The sequence below is a fragment of the Saccoglossus kowalevskii genome, chromosome 12 (genome assembly GCF_978046115.1).
Source record: "Saccoglossus kowalevskii chromosome 12, keSacKowa6.1, whole genome shotgun sequence".
NCBI classification, from domain to species: Eukaryota; Metazoa; Hemichordata; class Enteropneusta; family Harrimaniidae; genus Saccoglossus; species Saccoglossus kowalevskii.
Window position 1 is genome coordinate 17,259,218 of NC_140652.1, and position 23,999 is coordinate 17,283,216.

General features: G+C 37.9%; 1 protein-coding gene across 1 annotated transcript; it reads right to left on the reverse strand.

Moving 5' to 3' along the window:
* Nucleotides 1-436: 436 nt before the first annotated feature.
* Nucleotides 437-23,737, reverse strand: LOC100375667 (uncharacterized). The gene is made up of 4 exons (XM_006815086.3): nucleotides 23,593-23,737; nucleotides 22,756-22,958; nucleotides 4,338-7,158; nucleotides 437-1,066 (listed from the first exon to the last, which is right to left on the reverse strand). Exons 2-3 carry the CDS (start codon nucleotides 22,845-22,847, stop codon nucleotides 4,347-4,349), a joined length of 2,904 nt encoding a protein of 967 aa, XP_006815149.2. The 5' UTR covers nucleotides 22,848-22,958; nucleotides 23,593-23,737; the 3' UTR covers nucleotides 437-1,066; nucleotides 4,338-4,346.
* Between the last annotated feature and the right edge of the window lie 262 nt (nucleotides 23,738-23,999).

Genomic DNA, 23,999 nt, shown 5'->3' on the forward strand with positions numbered 1-23,999 from the left:
TTTATAAAGTTCAGACTTTATACTGATGAATACAGTAAGGTGACCAAATTTGATTGGAATAGAATTAGTAAAGTTATTATGCACACAATAACAATTATTAACGACGACGACGACGACGACGACGACGACGACGACGACGACAAGGACAACGACAACGCCGGACATAATTTTTCCCTTAATATACCTTTCCCTTCCATCTTTGATGGTACGGGCAAGGTAAAAATAAAATTCAATCTTGGATTGATCGTCAGTATTTTAGTTTATGTGTTGAGATGATTGAACTCGGGTAATTGTGACTGAAGGCAAAATGCTGAAGTCAATATCTATTTAGTACATTTGAAAAAGGCCGTGAACAAAAAAATAATGTTAACTCAAGAACAAAGTCTAATCGTGTATTTCAAGAATCTGGTCAACTGTACAAGCAGGCTGAAACAAATAGTGTATACTTTGGCATTTATTAACAACTCTGGGGCACAATAAGTGACAAATATGTACGCATGCGCAATATGAACGTGTTCATGCTAGTATAAACACACAAATCATAGAATATTAACTGACAGCCATTCTTCTATAATACCAGCTTCTGGTAGATACTGTGTACAACTGAAGTCAGACACTGTTACTACGAAAATCTTTGTTAAAACCGGTCCAAACCGCCGCGCATAGCACTCATTTCAATTAAGTGCCTAGCCCATAATAGATTTCAATTAGTTTCTTGAAAATTAGATGGAGCGTTTCTCATAGACGGAAAGTCTATATATCGTTTGCGCATGCGTCAATTTTGTCGGTGACATACTTTTCAATATGCTGCCTGCATTCCATTTTTAGCCAATCCAAATCTGCTGCCAGATAATTTAAATAACGTCATATTTACATAATCACGAAATGAAATTTACAAGATTAATATATTAAAAACAATTACAGAAAATATAGCATAGGCATAGACACCTATCACAAGCAGACACGCCCTCCACTTTCTACGTGATCAGGTATCTTTAATTCACTGTATTTGCGTACTGCTTTCAAGTGTACATGGGCGTATCGCGACGCACTCCAACAAGATAACCTGAAATGAAGCAGAAGTAAAAATTTATTTTCTTGAATTTGACGTACGTCGTTTCACATTGGCTTGCTTAACCAATCAGGAAACGCGTTGATATGATACTTTGGAAGGAGCAAGAGTATGATTTATCACAAAAACGTGAATGCGCATGCGCCCGGATTTATTCATACGTACCTATAAAAGCGCGCGCGTTATAATTATTTCAATGAACTAGAATATGCATTATTTATTGACTAAACGTTATTATTTTACAATAAATAATACCATGTACAAATTGTTCATTCAAAATTACCCAATTGGTCAAATTTATTCACACTGCCTCATTTGATTTTCGCGGGCGTTGTGGAAGTAGTATCCCGTCTCGTTTGGCGATAAGTATAGTCACTCATCACGTGACCTTAGCGCATATCATTCACAGGTGTGGTGACTAGTGTGAAAAACCACATGCTGATAAAGCACGGTAAACGTCGCAATTTCCACGTTAAACGTCATCATTTTATGTTCGACACATCAAAATAGCATTTTTTCAGGTGTTACGGTGACGATTTTTGAGAACCTTTTCCTGATATTCTTCAAAAATTTCTATTTTAGAACAATTACATAGAAGTACACAGTGTTAAAGAATAATAGAATTTTTAAAAACATTTTAAACCCCATAATTCAGGACAAAAACCAAGTATCTCATCAATAACAATAATGATTTTTTTAGCCTATTTCACCAGCCTACATTTTAACACATTGGACAACTAACATGCCCGTCATGGGAACCTAATGGTAAGGCATTAAAATTCTGCAAAAATGGCAGGTATCAACTAAAATACAACAATCAACTCCTCAAAAATTAGGCTGGTGATTCAAAATGTTCTTATCTTGCTCTGAAATACATTTTATTGCAAAATGAACAAAATCTGGGTATCTTCATTCATGAGTAGCCTTATATCTTAACACGCGTTGTGTACGTCGCGTTGAGTTTCGCATCGAACACGGGATGGGACGCGAAGCAACGACCGCTAGTTTTTAAGGTAGATTTTAATAGTTCTAAAAATGTTCAATGGCCGATTCTTGCATACACCCTTTGACGACTTGAAATATTCAACTAATGAAACAACGGCTCATGGAATTAAAATGTAATCACATCCGATTATAGGTAAATACAAGCATGAAATCATTGACAAAATACGGCCCATGCCCTGGTATACAAATATCACACAATAATATGTATTGTTTTGGTTTACATAATTGCTACTCTTGAAATAAATAAACGGTAACCTTAATAAATAAGTTCCCAGAAAAGTAATTCAATTGATTGAGCATTTTTTTATTTAAAAATCGTTTTTGAAGAAATTTCAAGAGTTTACACAACAACATGTGCTGTTAGGACGGCGCCAACGCTGTTATCCTAATTCATTTTAAAGCGAGAGAATCGTCATCTGTGCACGCGCAGGAATTGAGTCCCAAGCGATAACAATACACGCTAAGAACGCAAAGACTCATGGGTAGAAGCTTGTTTGTAAACAATGACACACTACGGCCACCTGACGCATGCGTAGGTGACTACTCCCCCGCTTTAATATTTCACAGTTACCAACAAACGGCCAAAAGACAGACACAACGCGCAAGTCAGAAAGGTATGCATATTTGTCATTCGTATGTTAAAAATGGTGCTCTCTTTAAATGATCCAAATTATCACAAATCTGATGTCTGCAAAACATTGCTATTAGACCTAAAAGGGCGGTGGTCGTCATATATCCCATATCGAACAGGGCGCAGCGCAACGCCCGCCGCCCCATTAAAATATATGTTGCCACACGTTTGCAACACTGACACAAATGCACGATCAGCGAGAATATATTTGTAGAAGACTTCTAAAGTCGTGCGATATGGCGTTATTATTATTTCGTGTGGACTGCAGTGAATACGTGGTGTGCAGGAGTGTGGTGCAGGAGATTCAGCTGCAACGCTCATCTTAACGGGCGGCAGTCGTCGTGCCGCGTCCTGTTCGATATGGGACTCATAGCGACGTATACAACGCGTGTAAAATACATTGTTTATTTACATGAAATTCGAATACGCGCTGCGCGACGACCACCGCGCTTTAACCTCCTGAACATTTTTCCTGCGATTTAAAATGGGGCACTTAATCGCCGTAAATTAAATTGTGTACCATGACCGCAAATATGTGACCAGAATAAACGTGCTGTTAAAGCGGATGGGGAGGGTGGTAACCTGCACATGCGTCAGGCCATATCGTGTCATTGTTTACAAACAAGTGTCTACCCATGAGCCTTTGCGTTGTTAGTGTGTGTTGTTATCGTCGCCTTGGGACTCAATTCCCCCGCGCGCGCGCGTGCAGGTGCAGGTGACGACCCCCCCGCTTTAACGACGTTAAAATTTCAAAAGCACTACAAATTCTTGATAGTTTGATGACGGAAAGTTATATGACAAAGCGACAATTAGTCACAAATAATTTAGTACAATGTCAGACAATTCCTGTCCCAACAGTGTATTAGCTGTACATATATAAACTAGTTTTGAATAATTTTGACAGTGAACTAAAACCCTGTTTTTTCATGTTGATCATATATATATTTTTTTTCCTATTTAATTTATTTATTTATTTATGCATTCATTCATTCAGCCAGCCAGCCAGTTTTTAAGATTGAAGGTGCATAATATTCACTCATATAATCATTTTCGGTCAATAGGTCGGGCCCAATTACAGACTCAGTAATGAAATGAGGAACAGCACAACTCCAGCACACACGTGTAGTGAAAATAATGCGTCAGCTGTCCCGCGGACAAGGCATACTCTAAGATCGCTCCGAATACGTCTCCTACTGGATGTTTACAAACAAACTTACCTAACAAATATCAATATCATTTTTCTGTCAAATATGCAAATTAGCTATTGATATTACTATCTCGACAGTCTGTAATGAGAGCTTGGCTATGCAATGTGATAAAATATGCAAATGTTCGCCAGGCAGCAACGGCCAGTCTGTACTGATGTTATGGATGGCTCTTACACACGTGTTCAAGCGGGAGGGTCGTCACCTGCACAAGCGACGATAACAACACATGGTAAAAACGCAAAAGCTCATGGGTAGACGCTTGTTTGTAAACAATGACACGCTATGACCATCTGACGCATGCGCAGGTGACGACTCCTAACTTAGCATGTGTGTGTCACGGTGTGGGGAGGGGGGGTGCACATTACACATAATAAAAAAATGACAACCAAGAATTCCCTATAAAAAATAGTAAGCCCCTCACCTTTTGAAATCACGTCTCTTCAGCACTTTCTGTGTCTTCATCGTCATTGGACATTTTTTGTCTCTTCGCAACGCCTTTTTTTCTGACCTCTTCCAAAGCAGCGGTTTTGGTCTTCAGCAACTCTTTCAATTTTCGTATGCGTTCCTCCTGTATGGTTTCTTTATGCTCGTCGGTGCAGCTACTGGATGGATCCAGATAAGCCGCGTCTGTAGTGCGAGTTTCCGACAACGCGGGCAAATTCTGTTTGCGTTTACGTAACACCCGAGTAGGGGCAGGTGGCTTCGTAGTTTCACGTTTCTTGGTTGTGGAAAGTGGGAAAATAATGTTTTCATCGTCAGTTTTTTCTTGTTTAATAATGACTTCATTCAGAAATTGATTTTCCGGAATAATAGATTTGATTTGGCCAATTAGCTCAGTGTTTTCTGACGTTGGTTTAGTTTTCGCTGGCATTGGATTTTTATTTGCTGGTACGGTCGTTGTTAAACTGGCCATTGGTTGATTTTTTGATTTCTGACTGTCAAGCATGGCGGTGTTGGCAATTTCTGATAGTTTCGCGGACGCCGAATGTATTTGTAATAAGCCAGTTTTTCCGTCAGCACCCTTCACGTAATACGCCGAGATGCTGGAACCCGGCGCGGAGGCAGCTTTCAAGTTAGCAAGAGTTTTTACGAGTATTGTCGCGGACGTCTGTAATGGTAATGATTTTAGAATGGGAGCTGATGTTTTTATAATAGTCGGTGCCGTCAGTGATTGTGTTGATGACGTCAGTGATTGTGTTGATGACACGATTAGGTGTGTCGAAGACGTCGGCGGTTGCGCTGCAGACACCAACAGTTGCGTCGATGACGTTGGTAGCTGTATTGACGATGACTGTGTCGATGACGCCAATAGTGTTGACGATGCAAGTGGTTTTGACGACGACGCAGGCGGCGAGGTTTGCACAGTCCATCTCATTGGTTCTCCCGGTGTGTTAGACATTACCGAGGGCGTCACTACCATCGGATATTGATAATCCACAACTTCTGGTGTGCCAGTTGCACTTTCATCTGTTTTTTCTGATTGATTGCTACTTGTAGCTCGCCACTCAGCATTTGAGCTCAGCAAAGCTTTTTCATAACCAGTGTCTGGTGGTTCTTTTTTGATTTGTAAAGCCTTTTCGTATCCAGTATCAGGGGGTTCAGTTTTGATCTTCATCCCGACGCAACTGCTTGACAATATACCAGCGCCCTCTAACGACTGAGATGGCTTGGATTCTTCGGACGTCGGCTGTTCGTCAGTATTCCGCGCAGCTTCGGGAAACAAATCGTTGGCAGAGCTTTCCGATAGGCTAAACACTGAATCAATTGTAAACATTGGTTTTTCGTCACATTTCGTGGCGGCCGTGTCTGAAATGTGCTTTTCATTTGTATCACACTCGGCAGTTTTCTGTAATTTTGAATCACATTTTGAATCTGAAGGATCATTATCATTGAGATGGGCCTCGCAACTGGGCGCGTTTGCGGCTGCCCGAATAGCAACAGACACAATGGGCTGGACTTTAGCTACGTTTGAAAGCGTCTGTTTTGTTAAAATCGTTGCCATGGGGACTGTATTAACTAGCGGTACGGATGCGTTAGCAATGGTAATGAATCTAGCTGATGAATTCGCTGGCATTGTCGTGCACGCATTTGATTTCTCACTATCACAAATGTCAGGCGTCGGTGGGGGCGTTAACAACTTCGACAGGTCGTGCGTGGCGCGTATAATTGGTGTAACAGCCGATACCTTCGGCGAACTCGCCCCACTGGAATATACGGTGATCGGAGATACTGGCGGGTTTGTCGATTTGGCTATCTTTGTCTGACTCGTTTTTATTTGTGACGCTGGTACGGTGAGCATTGTGATGTTACGACCTTTGTTGGGCTGGCTTAGTAAAACGCGTACTGGCTGTGTACTTGTTGCTGTGATAATCCGTGGTTGGACGTAAGAAGTGTTGGCTGACGTCACTGATAACGGGCTTATGGTCATAAACATGGGCTGAGTGCCCGCAGTTGCAGTTATCGACCCGGGTATTGCCACACTTTTCGTGTACGGTTCTGATGTAACGGACGATATTGGTGTAGTCGGCACGGTTGTTATCGTCTGCGTCCCACAAATGGATGACTGTGTGATCGACAGTAATATCGGTTTACCAGCAGTCGAACTACTGGGCTTCACTGGCATAGTTGCGGTCTCGCTTTTTATAGGTTTCCCGCCAACTTTCAACATCTGAAGATTTCCATTTGCCAATTTCGTCTGACTGGCAACCTGGGGAGAGAGAACAAACTGAACAGGTCGTGTGCCAGTGGCAGACTGCACGGGTGTCGTTGTGCAAACTACAACTTTCGGATCGCCGGTGGTGGCGCTAACTAATTTAGTAGCCTGAACCTGGTTTCCTGATAGCACATTTGTAGTCTGTGTCTGTACTGTTGTGACTGGTGTCTTTGAAATAACTTGTGAACCAATCACAACTTGTGGGTTATTTGATAATTTGACAGTCTTTTCGGTGCTTTGGACTATCTGTCTGTCTGGGTTTATCTGAATCTTGGTTGTCGGTTGTATTTTTATTGTCTCCAGATTTGGAGTCGTCTGCACATTTGTGACTGGCGCATGCGCAAACGCTGGTAAACCGATCACCATTTTTTTGCTATTTGATACATTGATAACGTTTAGTGTGCCCTGGGTGCCTGCTGATTTTTTCATCTCATCGGGGGTTGCCGCCATGTACGAGCTCACAGATTTCCCATTTTTGGTGAAGATCAATTTCTTACAAATCTGATAAACTGGATGTTTCTGTCCAGTCCTGAAAAAAATGAAACATTATAGTTAAAATTAGAAACATAGATATAGTCGGTCAGTGATCCATACCAGTATGATGTAAAGAAATGTTGCAGATTTAGTTCAAGTTCACAGTTCCCGTGCTTCCGGTGTCATGTTCATTCAACATTCAAAACGCAACGGTTTGTATATGAACATGCAATGCACGTCATCCAATCCCATATATCTTTACCTGAACGCGTCTAAGAGCCATTTTGGTTCTTAAAGCGGGAGGGTCGTCGCCTGCGCACACGCGAGAATTGAGTCCCAAACGACGATAACACACGCTAAAACGCAAAGGCTCATGGGTAGACGCTTACTTGTAAACAATGACACGCTATGGCCACGTGACGCATGCGCAGGCGACGTCTCCCCCGCTTTAACAGACTGTTTCTCTGGCATTCTATGAATGATTTAAAAAAAAAAAAAAAAACCGCGTTTGAAATGACACACATAATGGGGGAATGATGCTCACTCATAAGTTGTGTCGTTAGTTGATTCAAAATGGACGACCGTTAGCGGTTTTGTTTTATTGGTCGTGTACATATTTCTCATGTAAAATTCAAACATTTTGTTAAAGCGCGGTGGTCATCGTGCAGCGCGTGTTCGAATTTCATGTAAATAAACAATGTATTTTACATGCGTTGTATACGTTGCTATAAGTCCCATATCGAACTGGGCGCGGCACGACGACTGCCGCCCTTTAAAACGTAAGCAAATAACGCCGAATACGAAACGGCATGGTAAATACTACGTCAAATCAAAGTAAACACATTGCGTGCATGACTCGGACCGGCGCTCGTGTAGTACGGCAACTAGTCGCCTAGCTAAAACGTGATATTCAAACTTCTACAATTTTGATATGAAACCACTGTATCCTAAGTTTTCTCACATTTATGATGAAATATGTTGCGACTGCAGCATTTACTAAAAACTCTATAAAAAAATAATAAAAACATGTAATCCACTTTGAAGTTAAAAATGAATAACTACAAAATTGCTGTTTCGATTATATTTGAAGTTGAAATGTCATAGTTGGTGGAAAGTAGACTGAGGTAATAAACTCGGAAGTGCACAAGTTCATGTTTGTCTGTTGCGTCTCTGATTGGTCTGTACCTACATCGTACTATCTGCATATGAACATGGTTTGCGTTCGTATATTGTTAACTACCTTTTACTAAAATATATAATCAACTCCAAAAAGGTAAATTTTTCGCCATTAACATGTCATCAACTTTTCAGGGTTTTTTTCTAGCACGAAATTTTTTTTTTGAAAAAAAAATTAATAGAAAGCATTATGAGTAAAATGATGAAAGAGTTCTTTTATCTTTTTTATTTTTTCATAAACACGAATCTTATAATATATAATTTTTTCACTATGTGGAACCAAACAAAATGTTGTGACAAGGTGAGAACTTTTTATCAAAAGAACAAATGGTGAATAGGAGCCAACGGTGAACGTCGTGCTGCGCATGTGTGACATTTGTGTTGATAAACATTGATTTTCCCACAATCCAATGCGCTCTTTCAATGGAAATTACAAGCATGAGGTTTGACCTGAGCGTGACTTGTACGTGACTCCCTCGATACCTTTCAATCACCTAAAAATACCTAATTAAAGCTTGGTAACGTCTCAGTTTGTACTTGTTGATCTGAGTAACAGTCAAAGCCGCCATCTTTGTTTATAAGAGACCCATATATCTCGCGCATGCGTGGTGCACTACCGTCCCTCTAAAAGTTTAGTTGACAACAATGAAGCACACACATGGTTGGCTTAAATTCGTCGCTAGATTAGTATATTTCCCTTTTGTTTATTGTGCATATACTTTATAATATTTAAAATAAAAAGGCCAAAATAATATCCATAGCAGAAAGAAATATGCACATACATGTATTTCGACACTGATGGGTACGGAGCAGTACATCTGGAAAGTTGTTTTGTTTTTGTAATACGCATGCGCCAATTTATGTTCACCTGATTTCGAAGTGTCACTTTCATCACACGCCCAGAGTACGTGGAGAAATGGAGCATGCATATGATTGCTGCGACCCCGACAACCCAATCGTAAAAAGAACAAATAACCTTTGACACGAAGCGCCGCGTGATACACACATTATTGCGCATGCGTGGAATAACAATCACACTTAGTGATGTGTCACGAAACTAATAGGTTCGATATTCACATCGGGAACACGGCAATCCGTAATATTGCGATGACTCGAGTTTGTAATACTGCGCGTGAAATACTCATTATTAGCTCAGTTAATTACGTAACAGACCCGTTTTTAGACGGGCATGGCCAGTTCAGCATGGAAATCCACCACACATCGAACTGTACTAAAAATAACCATTCCTATCAAATCAGAGTACGTTGCGTTCGATCTGTGTGAATTGAACGAACGCATGCGCAGGATCTTTAACATGTAACAGCCAGCACGGGTTCTGTCATGTATACATGTCTGCCAGAATACTCTCCTTATGTTTTCCTTTCTCAGCACCTTGCACGACATTTTTTCATTTCCAACGCTAATAGTGTCTGATTTGCGCGTCGTGAAACTAAAGGGCGAGGGTAGAGGCCGTGAAAAAAAGCCGCGATGCTACAGTTACAACGATATTTGTGTAATCATGATGAAAACGTCAATATTATCACAATTCAACAACTGCATGAGGATGCCTTCATGTTACTTTATTTCGCTGAATGTTGATAGCAATAAACACGTGTCATACACAGGTTCGTCCCGTTCATACATTTGCTCTGGGGAAATACATGACTACTACAAATAATTCCGGTGCCACACCGCGACTAATGTAAACAAACACCGTGACTAAGTTCATTCTCGGGGGTCGGCGGGGTTCACTCGCCGCGTTGCTATAGTAATCGTTCATCTCAGCGTATATGTTATAGTGCTCCCTCACTTCAGAGCCAACATTGTCTCCAAACAGAACGAATTATTTTCATATTCCAGCCGGCTTTCTTTCTTGTTTGTGGCGAGCGACGCAATACTGAATTTTCAACACATACTAGGAAACAACTTGAATATAAACAGTAAAACATTACCCGTTCAATTTACATTACGATTTTGTAAAACTCGAGATAATCAAACACTGTATATAGAACTATATTTCATGTTTTCCAGGCCGCAATGTAAATATATAACTATGATGGACCTGGCTCAGTTACCGGCGTGTACTGTATGTGCGAGCATAGTGAACGTAATGACATCAGTAATGAATACCACGCGTGACAACTGTTTTCAATATTATGTCGAAAACGGGAGACGAGTATAGAGGATATGGTGAGCATGCTATCGCGCATGTCTCCACAGGGCCTGGGGTATGCCAGCTGAGTAGGGTTCAGCGTGTGGAGCTCATGCGCTCAACGCAGGCCTGTAGACCTGATGACACGTGCTATTATAAGCGTGTAAACTAAACTGAATAAACATCATAGTCGTGTTTTAATCATAAGCATATATCATAGTTATATTATAATCCTAGATCACACAATCACATTACAATCATATATATATGACTATAGTCCTGTTAAAATCATAGATTATAGTTATATATTATAATCATAGTCGTGTTGTCCTACGTGTTTAGATTAGTCACATTACAATAGTTTTTTTTATAAGCAAACTTGTGCCAATCATAGGGCATGTATAGTCCACAGGCAGTCGTTTCAGGCAATGGCCCTTAATCGGGTGAAAGGTCACTTACAGGTGATCAAAGAGATTGTACATATGCAAACACCAAGAAGAATTTAAATACACCCGTGACAATCGCTGCTGCCATCCGTCGGTGGGAGGAGGTGGGATGTATCCACAGTCGCGGGGAGAAAGTAAACTATCAATGGCAACAATTTTTTTCAAAGAAGCAACAGTAAAAATACATGATATAATGTACATGTTAGTATGTTGTTACAATGTAGGCGATTGTTCGTACAGCAGTACGCGGAATGATTTATCTTATTTTGCCCAGCGTCACGGTGAGCCGTACCGTTTACCCTATCGGGCAAAATGGCGGCAGTGGCGTCACGTTACCCTGGATGTGACACACACGGTCGACAGTCTACTGTAATTTATATCGCCATACAAAAATGGTGATTCCCAGTTACGTAATAGTCATATCGTGTCCATATCAAGCATATTTTATGCTGGATCGATGATGTATGATAGCAACACAACATTATGTCACTGTTATTTGACAGACTTCCGTCGTATAATTGCGACACCGGTGTATATCTTTCAACCTATTTGTAAGGAGTATATCGCACATACAGAACGTGCGAGCCTTTAACAACAAACAAGCTACATTCGACCCGACACACAAATAAATACAGTATTAATAATTATGCAAATCATCGAATTATTAGCGGGTGAAAAAAAAACGTAACGGGCAACAGAACAGGAACGATAACGATATAGTGGGGGAAAAGATGGCGCTCCTACCTACCTACCTACCCGATGTGGCCTCTCTGGTTATTTCTGTACGCCTACGTGAAAAAAAAAATTTCGCTTTTTGTCGGTGCACATATTTTACGTTTTACCCATAATCCATTACAATTGTCTATTCTATCGATAATAGCAGTGCCGTTGCGGCATTGCAGGACTCGACGTCTAGCAAGGAATAATGGCGGCAACCTTGGGCGGTGTGACGTCAGGAAACGATATCAGCATACAAATTGCTGCTCTCAAGTTTCAGCATAAATTACATAGCTTTTTTTTTAGATGAAGGAAATCCGAATGTCTCTTCCCGTGTACGCTGCACATCTTATACAAGCAGATGTGTGGTAACATGCATCACATGACTGGATTACATGACGTGCATATTCTCTCCCGCCAAATTGATGGTGGACATTTTGGCATTTTTTAATGCATTTTTTGCTATTATAACAACTATGGACCAAACGAACACAATCTTCAAATGGTTTCTGGTGATGATCAAATTAAAAACACAAACAAAGCAGCCTTATTTTGTTTGTAATAGGTGACACAAGCTGACCTCAAAGAATTAACGCCATTTTGCGACACTGTATTATTACTATTTATAAAACACCCTTTTACTGAAGCTATATGTACTGAGAGCTCCCCAAAAAGTCCGGAAAACGATAAAATCTTCGCTGCTTATCATTCCCACTCACAGGGATTAGACGTATCTGTATTTTTTTTATGAATTTTAAAACGATATCATAAAATGTCGAATCAACAACGCGCATACAAATGGGAACATGAAAAAAGGTTATACAAAGGTGAGCCAAAATGATGGAGTACCTAATTTGTTGCTAAAACTACTAACAAAAATATTTATCGCAACACGTGACCCACTCGACACGAACTATCGGTCACGGTACTATTATTAGATTTACCGGGGTTATTGAGGTCAGAAGGTGTCGAAAATGTCACGTGATGTGAGTAGTGCCGGGCCTCGCAGTGATTCGTCCGTTTCAGAACGTAAACAACCGTTGTACCGATTCAATGTTCGCGAAGTAGTGCACTATACAATGTTCTGAAATAAGGATGAAACCATTGTACAACAAGCCCACTGACAGTCCCGTTGATAATTTCTTTCTTTGGGCAATCATAGCTAACAGAAGCAGTGTAATTATGCAGGAAATAGGGTCGGTCAAGACAAACTACTAGTAGTACTACATCTTATCATGTCACGTGACAACAATGCAACACATACAAAGCCGGATATAGAAATACGTTCGACGAGGACTTATCGCCAATTACTGTATTCTATAAAATCGTCAAGGTCATATCGCTCCCTTTCTTTCAGCTTCCTTTCCTGTTCTAGTTTGATGCGCAGGTCATGCACAAAAGACTGTACTTTGTATCGAACCGAACTTCTTCCATATTTCACTATGCAGTATGCAGTAAATATACAGATCAGATAACCAGATTTTAAGAGTCACAGTCGTCCAATCGCGTTCGATGATATGATTAACAGAGACGTGTGCAGTGCTATGTGTATGGGATCGTGGTTTCACGGTGATTTTGGTAGATTTCAAAAGGCTTAAAATTCAGAAGTTAAAAGCTCAGAGGTTCAAAAGTTTCAAATATATAAAATGAGAATTTAAGGGCGTTGATCGATATCGATCTCAGAGCGATGTACACAACACGTGTAAAATACATCGTTTGTTTGCTTGAAGTTCGAACACGCGCTGCGCGATGACCACCACCCTTTAACTGCTCTAACTAACTATAAGGCACATAAATATGATATACACGTTGTAACTTACGAGTCACATGTATACGACAAACCTGGACGTATTTGTTTCATTGTTTTCGTATGTTCTAGACATTCATTAGTGATCGGACCATGTTCCACAAATGGATTGAGATTTGAGTAGATTTTGTTTAAATACTGGGGAGTCGTTGCCTGCGCATGCGTCAGATGTTTACAAACAAGCGTCCACCCACGCGCCTTTGCGTTTTTAGCGTGTGTTGTTATCGTCGCTTGGGACTGAACTCCCGCGCGTGCGCAGGTAACGACGCTCCCGCTTTAAGTTTTGTTATTGTCTCTTCTAGAAATGATACATGTGTTTTATTATTTTGTTGTTGTAATGAACATATGACATACAAACAAATAATTATTACATTGAAACTCAGGGGTTATGAGACCCAGGAGATGATATGTAAAATATTTAAAAAATTGTACAGTCTACAAATTGTTGTTCCTCCTTTTTTTCTCAGATGTGTGTTTTTATATAAATAAAATAAAATAAACGGGCAACAAATCCTCTAAATAGCAAGAAACTAAATCGAAGTACATAAATTATGTATTTTGTTGCAATTGCTCATTAGAATGTGAAATTTGAATGTGTGCATACTCAGCGTCGGCAGGTACGTGACGTTATTATAAACTCCTCTAAAATGACGGTCTTCTCTGACAGGAAATATACCCCCCCCCCCTTGCGTGTCAAAGTCAACTTTCGTTGTCTATCATAAAATAAAACTGCATTTTTTACAATTTATTTTTAACTAAGATGTGTAGCGAGTGGGGAATTATGTCCTTTGTCTTAACAAACAAATTATTGAAATGGTACAAAATTTTGTACACATTTTGGCAGGGAATATTGTTGGCGCTCAAAGGTCAAAATAATGTTGTGTAAGAGCTTCATCCTGTACGTGTTAAAAGTGCTACAGTCGTCGCGCCGTGTCCAGTTTGATATGTATAAAAACGCGTTTAAATACCACATTGTATGTTTATGCGAAATTCCAATTTATGTAGCATTATCATAATTTGAATTTTTTTGAACTTTTATAATGTATTGCCATTTTAAATTTAAAATGCAAAGTGCCAATGCAAAAATAATAGAAAAATAGAAAAGACAATATAAAAATGTCAAGACAATGCCAATATAATGCAAAGACAATAGAAAAAAGTCAAGACAATGCCAACATAATGCAAAGACAATATACAAATGTCAAGACAACCTAATGCAAAGACAATATAAAAATGTCAAGACAAAGCCAACGTAATGCAAAGACAATATAAAAATGTCAAGACAATGCCAACGTAATGCAAAGACAATATAAAAATGTCAAGACAATGCCAACGTAATGCAAAGACAATATAAAAATGTCAAGACAATGCCAACCTAATGCAAAGACAATATAAAAATGTCAAGACAATGCCAACATAATGCAAAGACAATATAAAAATATCAAGACAATGCCAACCTAATGCAAAGACAATATAAAAATGTCAAGACAAAGCCAACGTAATGCAAAGACAATATAAAAATATCAAGACAATGCCAACCTAATGCAAAGACAATATAAAAATGTCAAGACAATGCCAACATAATGCAAACACAATACATAAATGTCAAGACAACCTAATGCAAAGACAATATAAAAATGTCAAGACAATGCCAACCTAATGCAAAGACAATATAAAAATATCAAGACAATGTCAACCTAATGCAAAGACAATATAACAATGTCAAGACAATGCCAATGTAATGCAAAGACAGTATAAAAATATCAAGACAATGTCAACCTAATGCAAAGACAATATAACAATGTCAAGACAATGCCAACGTAATGCAAAGACAATATAAAAATGTCAAGACAATGCCAACCTAATGCAAAGACAATATAAAAATGTCAAGACAATGCCAACATATTGCAAAGACAATATAAAAATATCAAGACAATGTCAACCTAATGCAAAGACAATATAACAATGTCAAGACAATGCCAACCTAATGCAAAGACAATATAACAATGTCAAGACAATGCCAACCTAATGCAAAGACAATATAAAAATATCAAGACAATGTCAACCTAATGCAAAGACAATATAACAATGTCAAGACAATGCCAACGTAATGCAAAGACAATATAAAAATGTCAAGACAATGCCAACCTAATGCAAAGACAATATAAAAATGTCAAGACAATGCCAACATATTGCAAAGACAATATAAAAATATCAAGACAATGTCAACCTAATGCAAAGACAATATAACAATGTCAAGACAATGCCAACCTAATGCAAAGACAATATAACAATGTCAAGACAATGCCAACCTAATGCAAAGACAATATAAAAATGTCAAGACAATGCCAACATAATGCAAAGACAATATAAAAATGTCAAGACAATGCCAACCTAATGCAAAGACAATATAACAATGTCAAGACAATGCCAACCTAATGCAAAGACAATATAAAAATGTCAAGACATTGCCAACCTAATGCAAAGACAATATAAAAATGTCAAGACAATGCCAACCTAATGCAAAGACAATATAAAAATGTCAAGACAATGCCAACCTATATAAATGCAAAGACAATATAAAAAAGTCAAGACAATGCCAACTCAATGCAAAGACAATATAAAAATGTAGAGACAATGCCAACCTAATGCAAAGACAATATAAAAATGTCAAGACATTGCCAACCTAATGCAAAGACAATATAAAAATGTCAAGACAATGCCAACCTAATGCAAAGACAATATAAAAATGTCAAGACATTGCCAACCTAATGCAAAGACAATATAAAAATGTCAAGACAATGCCAACTCAATGCAAAGACAATATAAAAATGTAGAGACAATGCCAACCTAATGCAAAGACAATATAAAAATGTCAAGACATTGCCAACCTAATGCAAAGACAATATAAAAATGTCAAGACAATGCCAACCTAATGCAAAGACAATATAAAAATGTCAAGACAATGCCAACCTATATAAATGCAAAGACAATATAAAAATGTCAAGACAATGCCAACTGATGCAAAGACAATATAAAAATGTCAAGACAATGCCAACCTAATGCAAAGACAATATACAAATGTCAAGACAATGCCAATATAATGCAAAGACAATATACAAATGTCAAGACAAAGCCAATATAACGCAAAGACAATATAAAAAAGTCAAGACAATGCCAACTCAATGCAAAGACAATATAAAAATGTAGAGACAATGCCAACCTAATGCAAAGACAATATAAAAATGTCAAGACATTGCCAACCTAATGCAAAGACAATATAAAAATGTCAAGACAATGCCAACCTAATGCAAAGACAATATAAAAATGTCAAGACAATGCCAACCTATATAAATGCAAAGACAATATAAAAATGTCAAGACAATGCCAACCTAATGCAAAGACAATACACAAATGTCAAGACAATGCCAATATAATGCAAAGACAATATACAAATGTCAAGACAAAGCCAACCTAATGCAAAGACAATATACAAATGTCAAGACAAAGCCAATATAACGCAAAGACAATATAAAAATGTCAAAACAATGTCAACCTAATTCAAAGACAATATAAAAATGTCAAGACAAAGCCAATATAATGCAAAGACAATATACAAATGTTAAGACAATGCCAATATAATGCAAAGACAATATACAAATGTCAAGACAAAGCCAATATAACGCAAAGACAATATAAAAATGTCAAGACAATGTCAGCCTAATGCAAAGACAATATAAAAATGTCAAGACAAAGCCAATATAATGCAAAGACAATATACAAATGTTAAGATAAAATCAACCTAATGCAGACAATATACAAATGTCAAACAAGGCCAACCTAATGCAAAGACAGTATACAAATGTCAATACAGTGCCAATTTTGCAGTGATAATTTTGTTATTAGTTATTGTTAGTTTTATTTTTAATATTATACATGGTACATGTAATTGGGTTAACTGTAATTGATTAGTTTACATCCATAATTGCGTGTTAGTCTGTATGAGTTAGTAATGTTAATATATACATGTAAGTTGCTTTGGGTTATGTTGGTTTGTAAATATATATGTTATTTGGATTGGTTTAATTGTTATATGTGATAGTTGATATGTGTTAGATAGTTAGTACTAATATATATATGTTAGCTGTTTCATATTTATTACTATGTGTAACTAGATAGGTGTTAGTTGGTTTGTGTTACGTAATAGTTGGTTAATGTCATTTCCGATGTGTTAGTAATGTGTAAACGCATAAGTGTTAGTTGTACTTGGTTAATTAGTACGTGTTACTAGGTAGGTGTGAGTTGGTTTGTGTTGCGTAATAGTGGGTTTACGTTATTTCCGATGTGTTAGTAATGTGTAAACGCATAAGTGTTAGTTGTACTTGGTTAATTGGTACGTGTTACTAGGTAGGTGTTTGTTGGTTTGTGTTGCGTAATAGTGGGTTTACGTTATTTCAGATGTGTTAGTAATGTGTAAACGCATAAGTGTTAGTTGTACTTGGTTAATTGGTACGTGTTACTAGGTAGGTGTGAGTTGGTTTGTGTTACGTAATAGTGGGTTTACGTTATTTCAGATGTGTTAGTAATGTGTAAACGCATAAGTGTTAGTTGTACTTGGTTAATTGGTACGTGTTACTAGGTAGGTGTGAGTTGGTTTGTGTTACGTAATAGTGGGTTTACGTTATTTCAGATGTGTTAGTAATGTGTAAACGCATAAGTGTTAGTTGTACTTGGTTAATTGGTACGTGTTACTAGGTAGGTGTTCGTTGGTTTGTGTTGCGTAACAGTGGGTTTACGTTATTTCAGATGTGTTAGTAATGTGTGAACGCATAAGTGTTAGTTGTACTTGGTTAATTGGTACGTGTTACTAGGTAGATGTGAGTTGGTTTGTGTTGCGTAACAGTGGGTTTACGTTATTTCCGATGTGTTAGTAATGTGTAAACGCATAAGTGTTAGTTGTACTTGGTTAATTGGTACGTGTTACTAGGTAGGTGTGAGTTGGTTTGTGTTGCGTAATAGTGGGTTTACGTTATTTCCGATGTGTTAGTAATGTGTAAACGCATAAGTGTTAGTTGTACTTGGTTAATTGGTACGTGTTACTATGTAGGTGTGAATTGGTTTGTGTTACGTAATAGTGGGTTTACGTTATTTCAGATGTGTTAGTAATGTGTAAACGCATAAGTGTTAGTTGTACTTGGTTAATTGGTACGTGTTACTAGGTAGGTGTTCGTTGGTTTGTGTTGCGTAACAGTGGGTTTACGTTATTTCAGATGTGTTAGTAATGTGTGAACGCATAAGTGTTAGTTGTACTTGGTTAATTGGTACGTGTTACTAGGTAGATGTGAGTTGGTTTGTGTTGCGTAACAGTGGGTTTACGTTATTTCCGATGTGTTAGTAATGTGTAAACGCATAAGTGTTAGTTGTACTTGGTTAATTGGTACGTGTTACTAGGTAGGTGTGAGTTGGTTTGTGTTGCGTAATAGTGGGTTTACGTTATTTCCGATGTGTTAGTAATGTGTAAACGCATAAGTGTTAGTTGTACTTGGTTAATTGGTACGTGTTACTATGTAGGTGTGAATTGGTTTGTGTTGCGTAACAGTGGGTTTACGTTATTTCCGATGTGTTAGTAATGTGTAAACGCATAAGTGTTAGTTGTACTTGGTTAATTGGTACGTGTTACTAGATAGGTGTTCGTTGGTTTAGTGTAACAAATATGGGTTGATTTATGTTAATAGATCAGTAGTCAGTAGTAGTGGTATGAGTGGTATGTAGTAATAAGTGTTGGTAGGTTATGCTGTATACGTTAGTTGGTACGTGTTAGTTGCATTTCGTTAATGGTTATGTATTAATAGATACGTTACTTGGTTAATTGGTACGTGTTACTAGATAGGTGTTCGTTGGTTTAGTGTAACAAATATGGGTTGATCTATGTTAATAGATTAGTAGTCAGTAGTAGTGGTATGTAGTAATAAGTGTTGGTAGGTTATGCTGTATATGTTAGTTGGTATGTGTTAGTTGCATTTTGTTAATGGTTATGTATTAATCGATACGTGTTGGTTAAGGTTAATTGTTACTAGATACGAGTTGGTATATATACATTAATGTTTGGTTGTTGTTACAAGTCAGTTGATAATGGCATGTGTCTGATAATTTGTGCTAATGGGTTCCATGCCCATCCGACGTATACAATGCGTATACAATACGATGTTTGTTTGCATGGGACGATGGTGGCGCTCTACATTACATATTTCGCCAGCGGCATATCTCAACGATTCGAAATTGGCATTGGTCAAAAAAAAAACATCGATATACACGTAGACAATAAAGTCATTATGTCTGTGATCATCCGATTTATTATTCAAAATATTGTACAAGATGTACGTACAATAAAACAGAATACAACAGAATAACAACAGTATGGCAGACCATAAAAATCGAGCTAGATTTAATCATGTGTTATTTCGAAACACCTGACATCACTTCATGGAGTACATTTATCTTATTTTTTTTTTATTTGGCTGAGCGTACTTGTCAGTTGCGTTTCGCCGATTGTTGTCAGTCATTTGTTTTGTGTTCTTGGGCTTGTAAATTTCCCTATTCACGACTTTTGTTCGGTTGGGGATTTTATTTCCACTTTATTGATTCCTGTTAATTATATATGTACATTGTTTCATGAACGTTGACGCGAAGAAGTTTTCAGCGCAGAGAATACGTTCTATCGCCAATGTATTAAGATAGAGAAAACTATTGAAACTGCCATAACGTTACAAATAGGTCCGTACCCTCTCTTTTTATTTTGTTCAAAAATATAGTCCCCGACACGTCGTACGTTATCGAGAAATCGCTATTGGTAATCTATTCGCAAAATAGAAATTCATTTTATAAAAAAAAAAAAAAATCATCACAAAGATGAGGTAAAAATTAGTTATTTAAATATTTAGTATTTTTTGCATATATAGTATATTTTATATATTTTCATATTTATTGCCACGCCTCCTTTACCCTTCCATGCTCAGCTATTAGTCTGCCAACACCTTGGATCGAATATTGTCTGCTGTTTTGTGTAAAATGTAATATATTATAAATGTTCCAAATATAAACGGTGATGCTATTAAATGGACTACTAAGTATTTCGTGGAAGGCGGATTAATTTATAAACAGTAAATTAATGTACATCATGCTTAAACCGTGGACCACAACATCATTATATCACCATGTTTACCACGAAAAAGGGTGGGAAACACGTTTTTATGCCTGCACAATTCTGGACTAGTATCTCATGAAACACAAATCAGGGTTATGCCCTTGTACCAGTGTAATGTAGTGGCCATCACGTCACTAGGTTCGACCTATTGATAAATCACCCTGGTAGGAAAGTAGGGCCATTCCGGCATTGTAACAGCGCTAACACTGCTGTGTCTCGGTGACAGTGGGTGATCACGTGTGCGGGATTTCAACTCATCAATATTCAAAACGGCTAGATAAAAAATTGTGAAATTTAAAAGATAATTCGCTTCAATGCATATACTGGTATGTGAATGTCACTTGACTGCATTTTAAAAATTATATCCTGCGGCAAAACAAACGCACGTGGGCTGGGACAAAACTAACAAACGCCAGACATCGACACTGATAATTTTTTTGATACAGAATATTTAGAGAGAGATAATTGTTAATGACCTCACTCTTAATCTATGACGCGTGAAATCTTACTATGATGATGGTGACGGGAGACATTTACAACCTGACCTGCGGGGAATTTAACCCTCGATTTAGTTGCGTGAATTTTGATTCTACTGTGTTGGGTTTGGAGCACCACGGAGGGCGCAACTCACGCGATCTTGTCAGGCTACATGTTTTTGTTGGTACATGAAATTTTATAAAAGCCTATTTGGCAACCAGTTTCAAAAGCTGATATGGTAATATTGTGTAGTCCATGAGTTCAACTGGTACAAAAAAAAAGTGTGAAAAAATAAATAACTGTCATATGCATATAATAGAAAAATACCATTACGCTTGAAATTTACTAAATTGAATTAACTTTTTTCATTGGGATAAATATGAATTTCACCATAGAAACTAAGGCAATTTTCCATGATATTTTTCACACTTGTTTCTCAAAACATTGTCTTGTGACTTCAATTTCCTGTTTTATTTTTCCGTATTCTACGAGCATTAACACATAATGACAGCATGGAGAAGTCATGTAATTTTTAATTTGGCTTAAATCTTCTTAGTGTTATTTTTCAGTAGATTTATATTAGACCATTTTCCGTTCACTGCGAGAATCACGCATTATGCGTAAAATCGAACGTAAAAACAGGACAAACAAAGGTCATAGCGTCGTAGTGGCGTCAAACATCGAGTGGGATTCGACAAACGCGAAAATATTTTGGGGGACATTTCCATGCTTAATGATGTGCTGTACACATTGATGATAGACAATTTCGATTAAGTGAGGGTATTCGAAAGCAATATTCCTCTGTCGAAGATCAGCCGGTCGATGTGAGCTACGAAATAAAGGAATTCGAGTTCAAAATCAAATCGTTCGATTTTTGCGGCAGACGTTCGACGCGCGTCTTTCATGCATCTCGCGAGATTTCGCAGTTGAACTGAAAATCACCTATTGTTGTTACCGTAGCAGGATATGCGTGATAAGCTCAAACATCTCGTATTTAAAAAAAAAAAACATATCCAGCTTAGTAATTTGGGGGAAATGGATCTCAAATTATACTCTCTCTGTCATTGGTAAAATGTAGATTGTTCTCAAAATTTACAATCACGTTTGCGTCTTTTTGCTTTCCCTTCTCAACTGTGAATATTAATAACACTTTAAATAATCCAGTAAGGACGCAGTCAAGGAAAAGATTTGATGGTCCGTGTGCATTGGTAAACTGCTAATTTCGAGCTCTCTAGTATATATAATGTACATCGCAAATGCAGAATATTCTTAGATTCCTACAGATATGATCGACTCAATGATAATAACTCAAATGCTGGAAATATTGACTGAGTGGAAGAAATGCTAAAACCGATCGTTGTATTATTTACTCGGTTGTGGGACTTGAATGTATGGTGCTCAGGTACAGGTGTAACACACCGGGAAGTTCGAAATCTTCCACGTGGATACATACACTAAACATTCAAAACCTCACCACATAATAAAATAAGCAATTTCATTTACTTGGATGTGAAACAAATAAGCATTTTTAACTTATCAGTTATATCGATCGTTATCATGTCACTCTGTTGCGGAAGACGTGGTAGATCTAACTAAGGTTGGGCTACAGGGGCGTCAAACACCGCGAGAACAATGTTATTCAACTAAATAAAAATAATAATAATAATACTAACCCATCTTGAACCGGAACAGCATACATTTGGTAAGGGAGATTCTTTGGGTTGTTTGTAGGTTTGATATCCATACTGGTCGGTACACTCGCCATGACAAGTGAAAGGCATTGATCTTGAATGTTTTCTCTACAGGCGGTGACTAGTCTCAACTCAGGATCTAGGCGCCTCGAAGCACATTTGCAGACAGTAATAAATAAATTAGCCTGTGAAACAAATAAACAGGTCAAAAGACAATAAATACTATTTATTTATTCATTTATTGGTTAGTATGGAGCATATCTCACTAAAATTTGTAAGAAATCTCAAGATTTTGGAAAATATCGTGTCGGTCGTCTACTTTAGCTCGTGGGCGTTTTTACTGGCCGTGTATATTTTTCAGTTCAGAGTGAAATTTGGGCGATACTACATGTACATTAAATTGCCACAGTTTCCGTCTGTCCACATTCATGATTACATAACCGCAAGTATCGACTGTGGAAGTAATCACGGTACGTTCTTATTTAGTCTCTAAAGTAACGTACTAGAATCCTGGACTTCAAAATACAAACTGAATCAATACCACGTCATAGGTCAATAGGCGGTCGTTCATACCCTGGAGTAGCAGCGCGTCACCACGCAATTCAAGAAAACGTAGAATCTGAATTTAAGAAACGACTCACATAGTTGCACGAAAAGTGCGTTTTTAACCCAATGCCGCTACACACTTGCTTCTATCGAAGGCATTTTGAACTGTTATGAGGTCAAATCGAATTTCGAACGAATCTCCCACCATGCAGTGCATTGTTTGTAGGTTTGCACATACCCTCTTCCGATCATGAATCCGATGTCAATACTCACCTATATCCTACTTGACCGATGACCTTTCATTCCTGATTTAATTATAATTCACGGCCCGTTATTATACTGTACTTGTGTGCGACAATTAAGCCACTACGCTGATATAAATTCAACTCGAAATTCACTTTTTGGAACCAATATGGAGAGCGACAGAGAACAATGCGCAGAACACTGCTGCGCACGTAATTACATATTCATCGCGTATTTGCGAGAACACCTCGACGTCACTGTAATCACCCAATGAACGCGGTGCTATAACCTTTGAAGGTCGTGTTTGCAAATGTCCATTCACTGGCTTTGCAAAAATGAATGTTTTTTTATTTCACAATGGCATTGACGTCTCTAAAATATGTGTCCTCATAGTACCCGTGGGCGAACTTGTGTTCAAATACCCGTATTAGTCAACG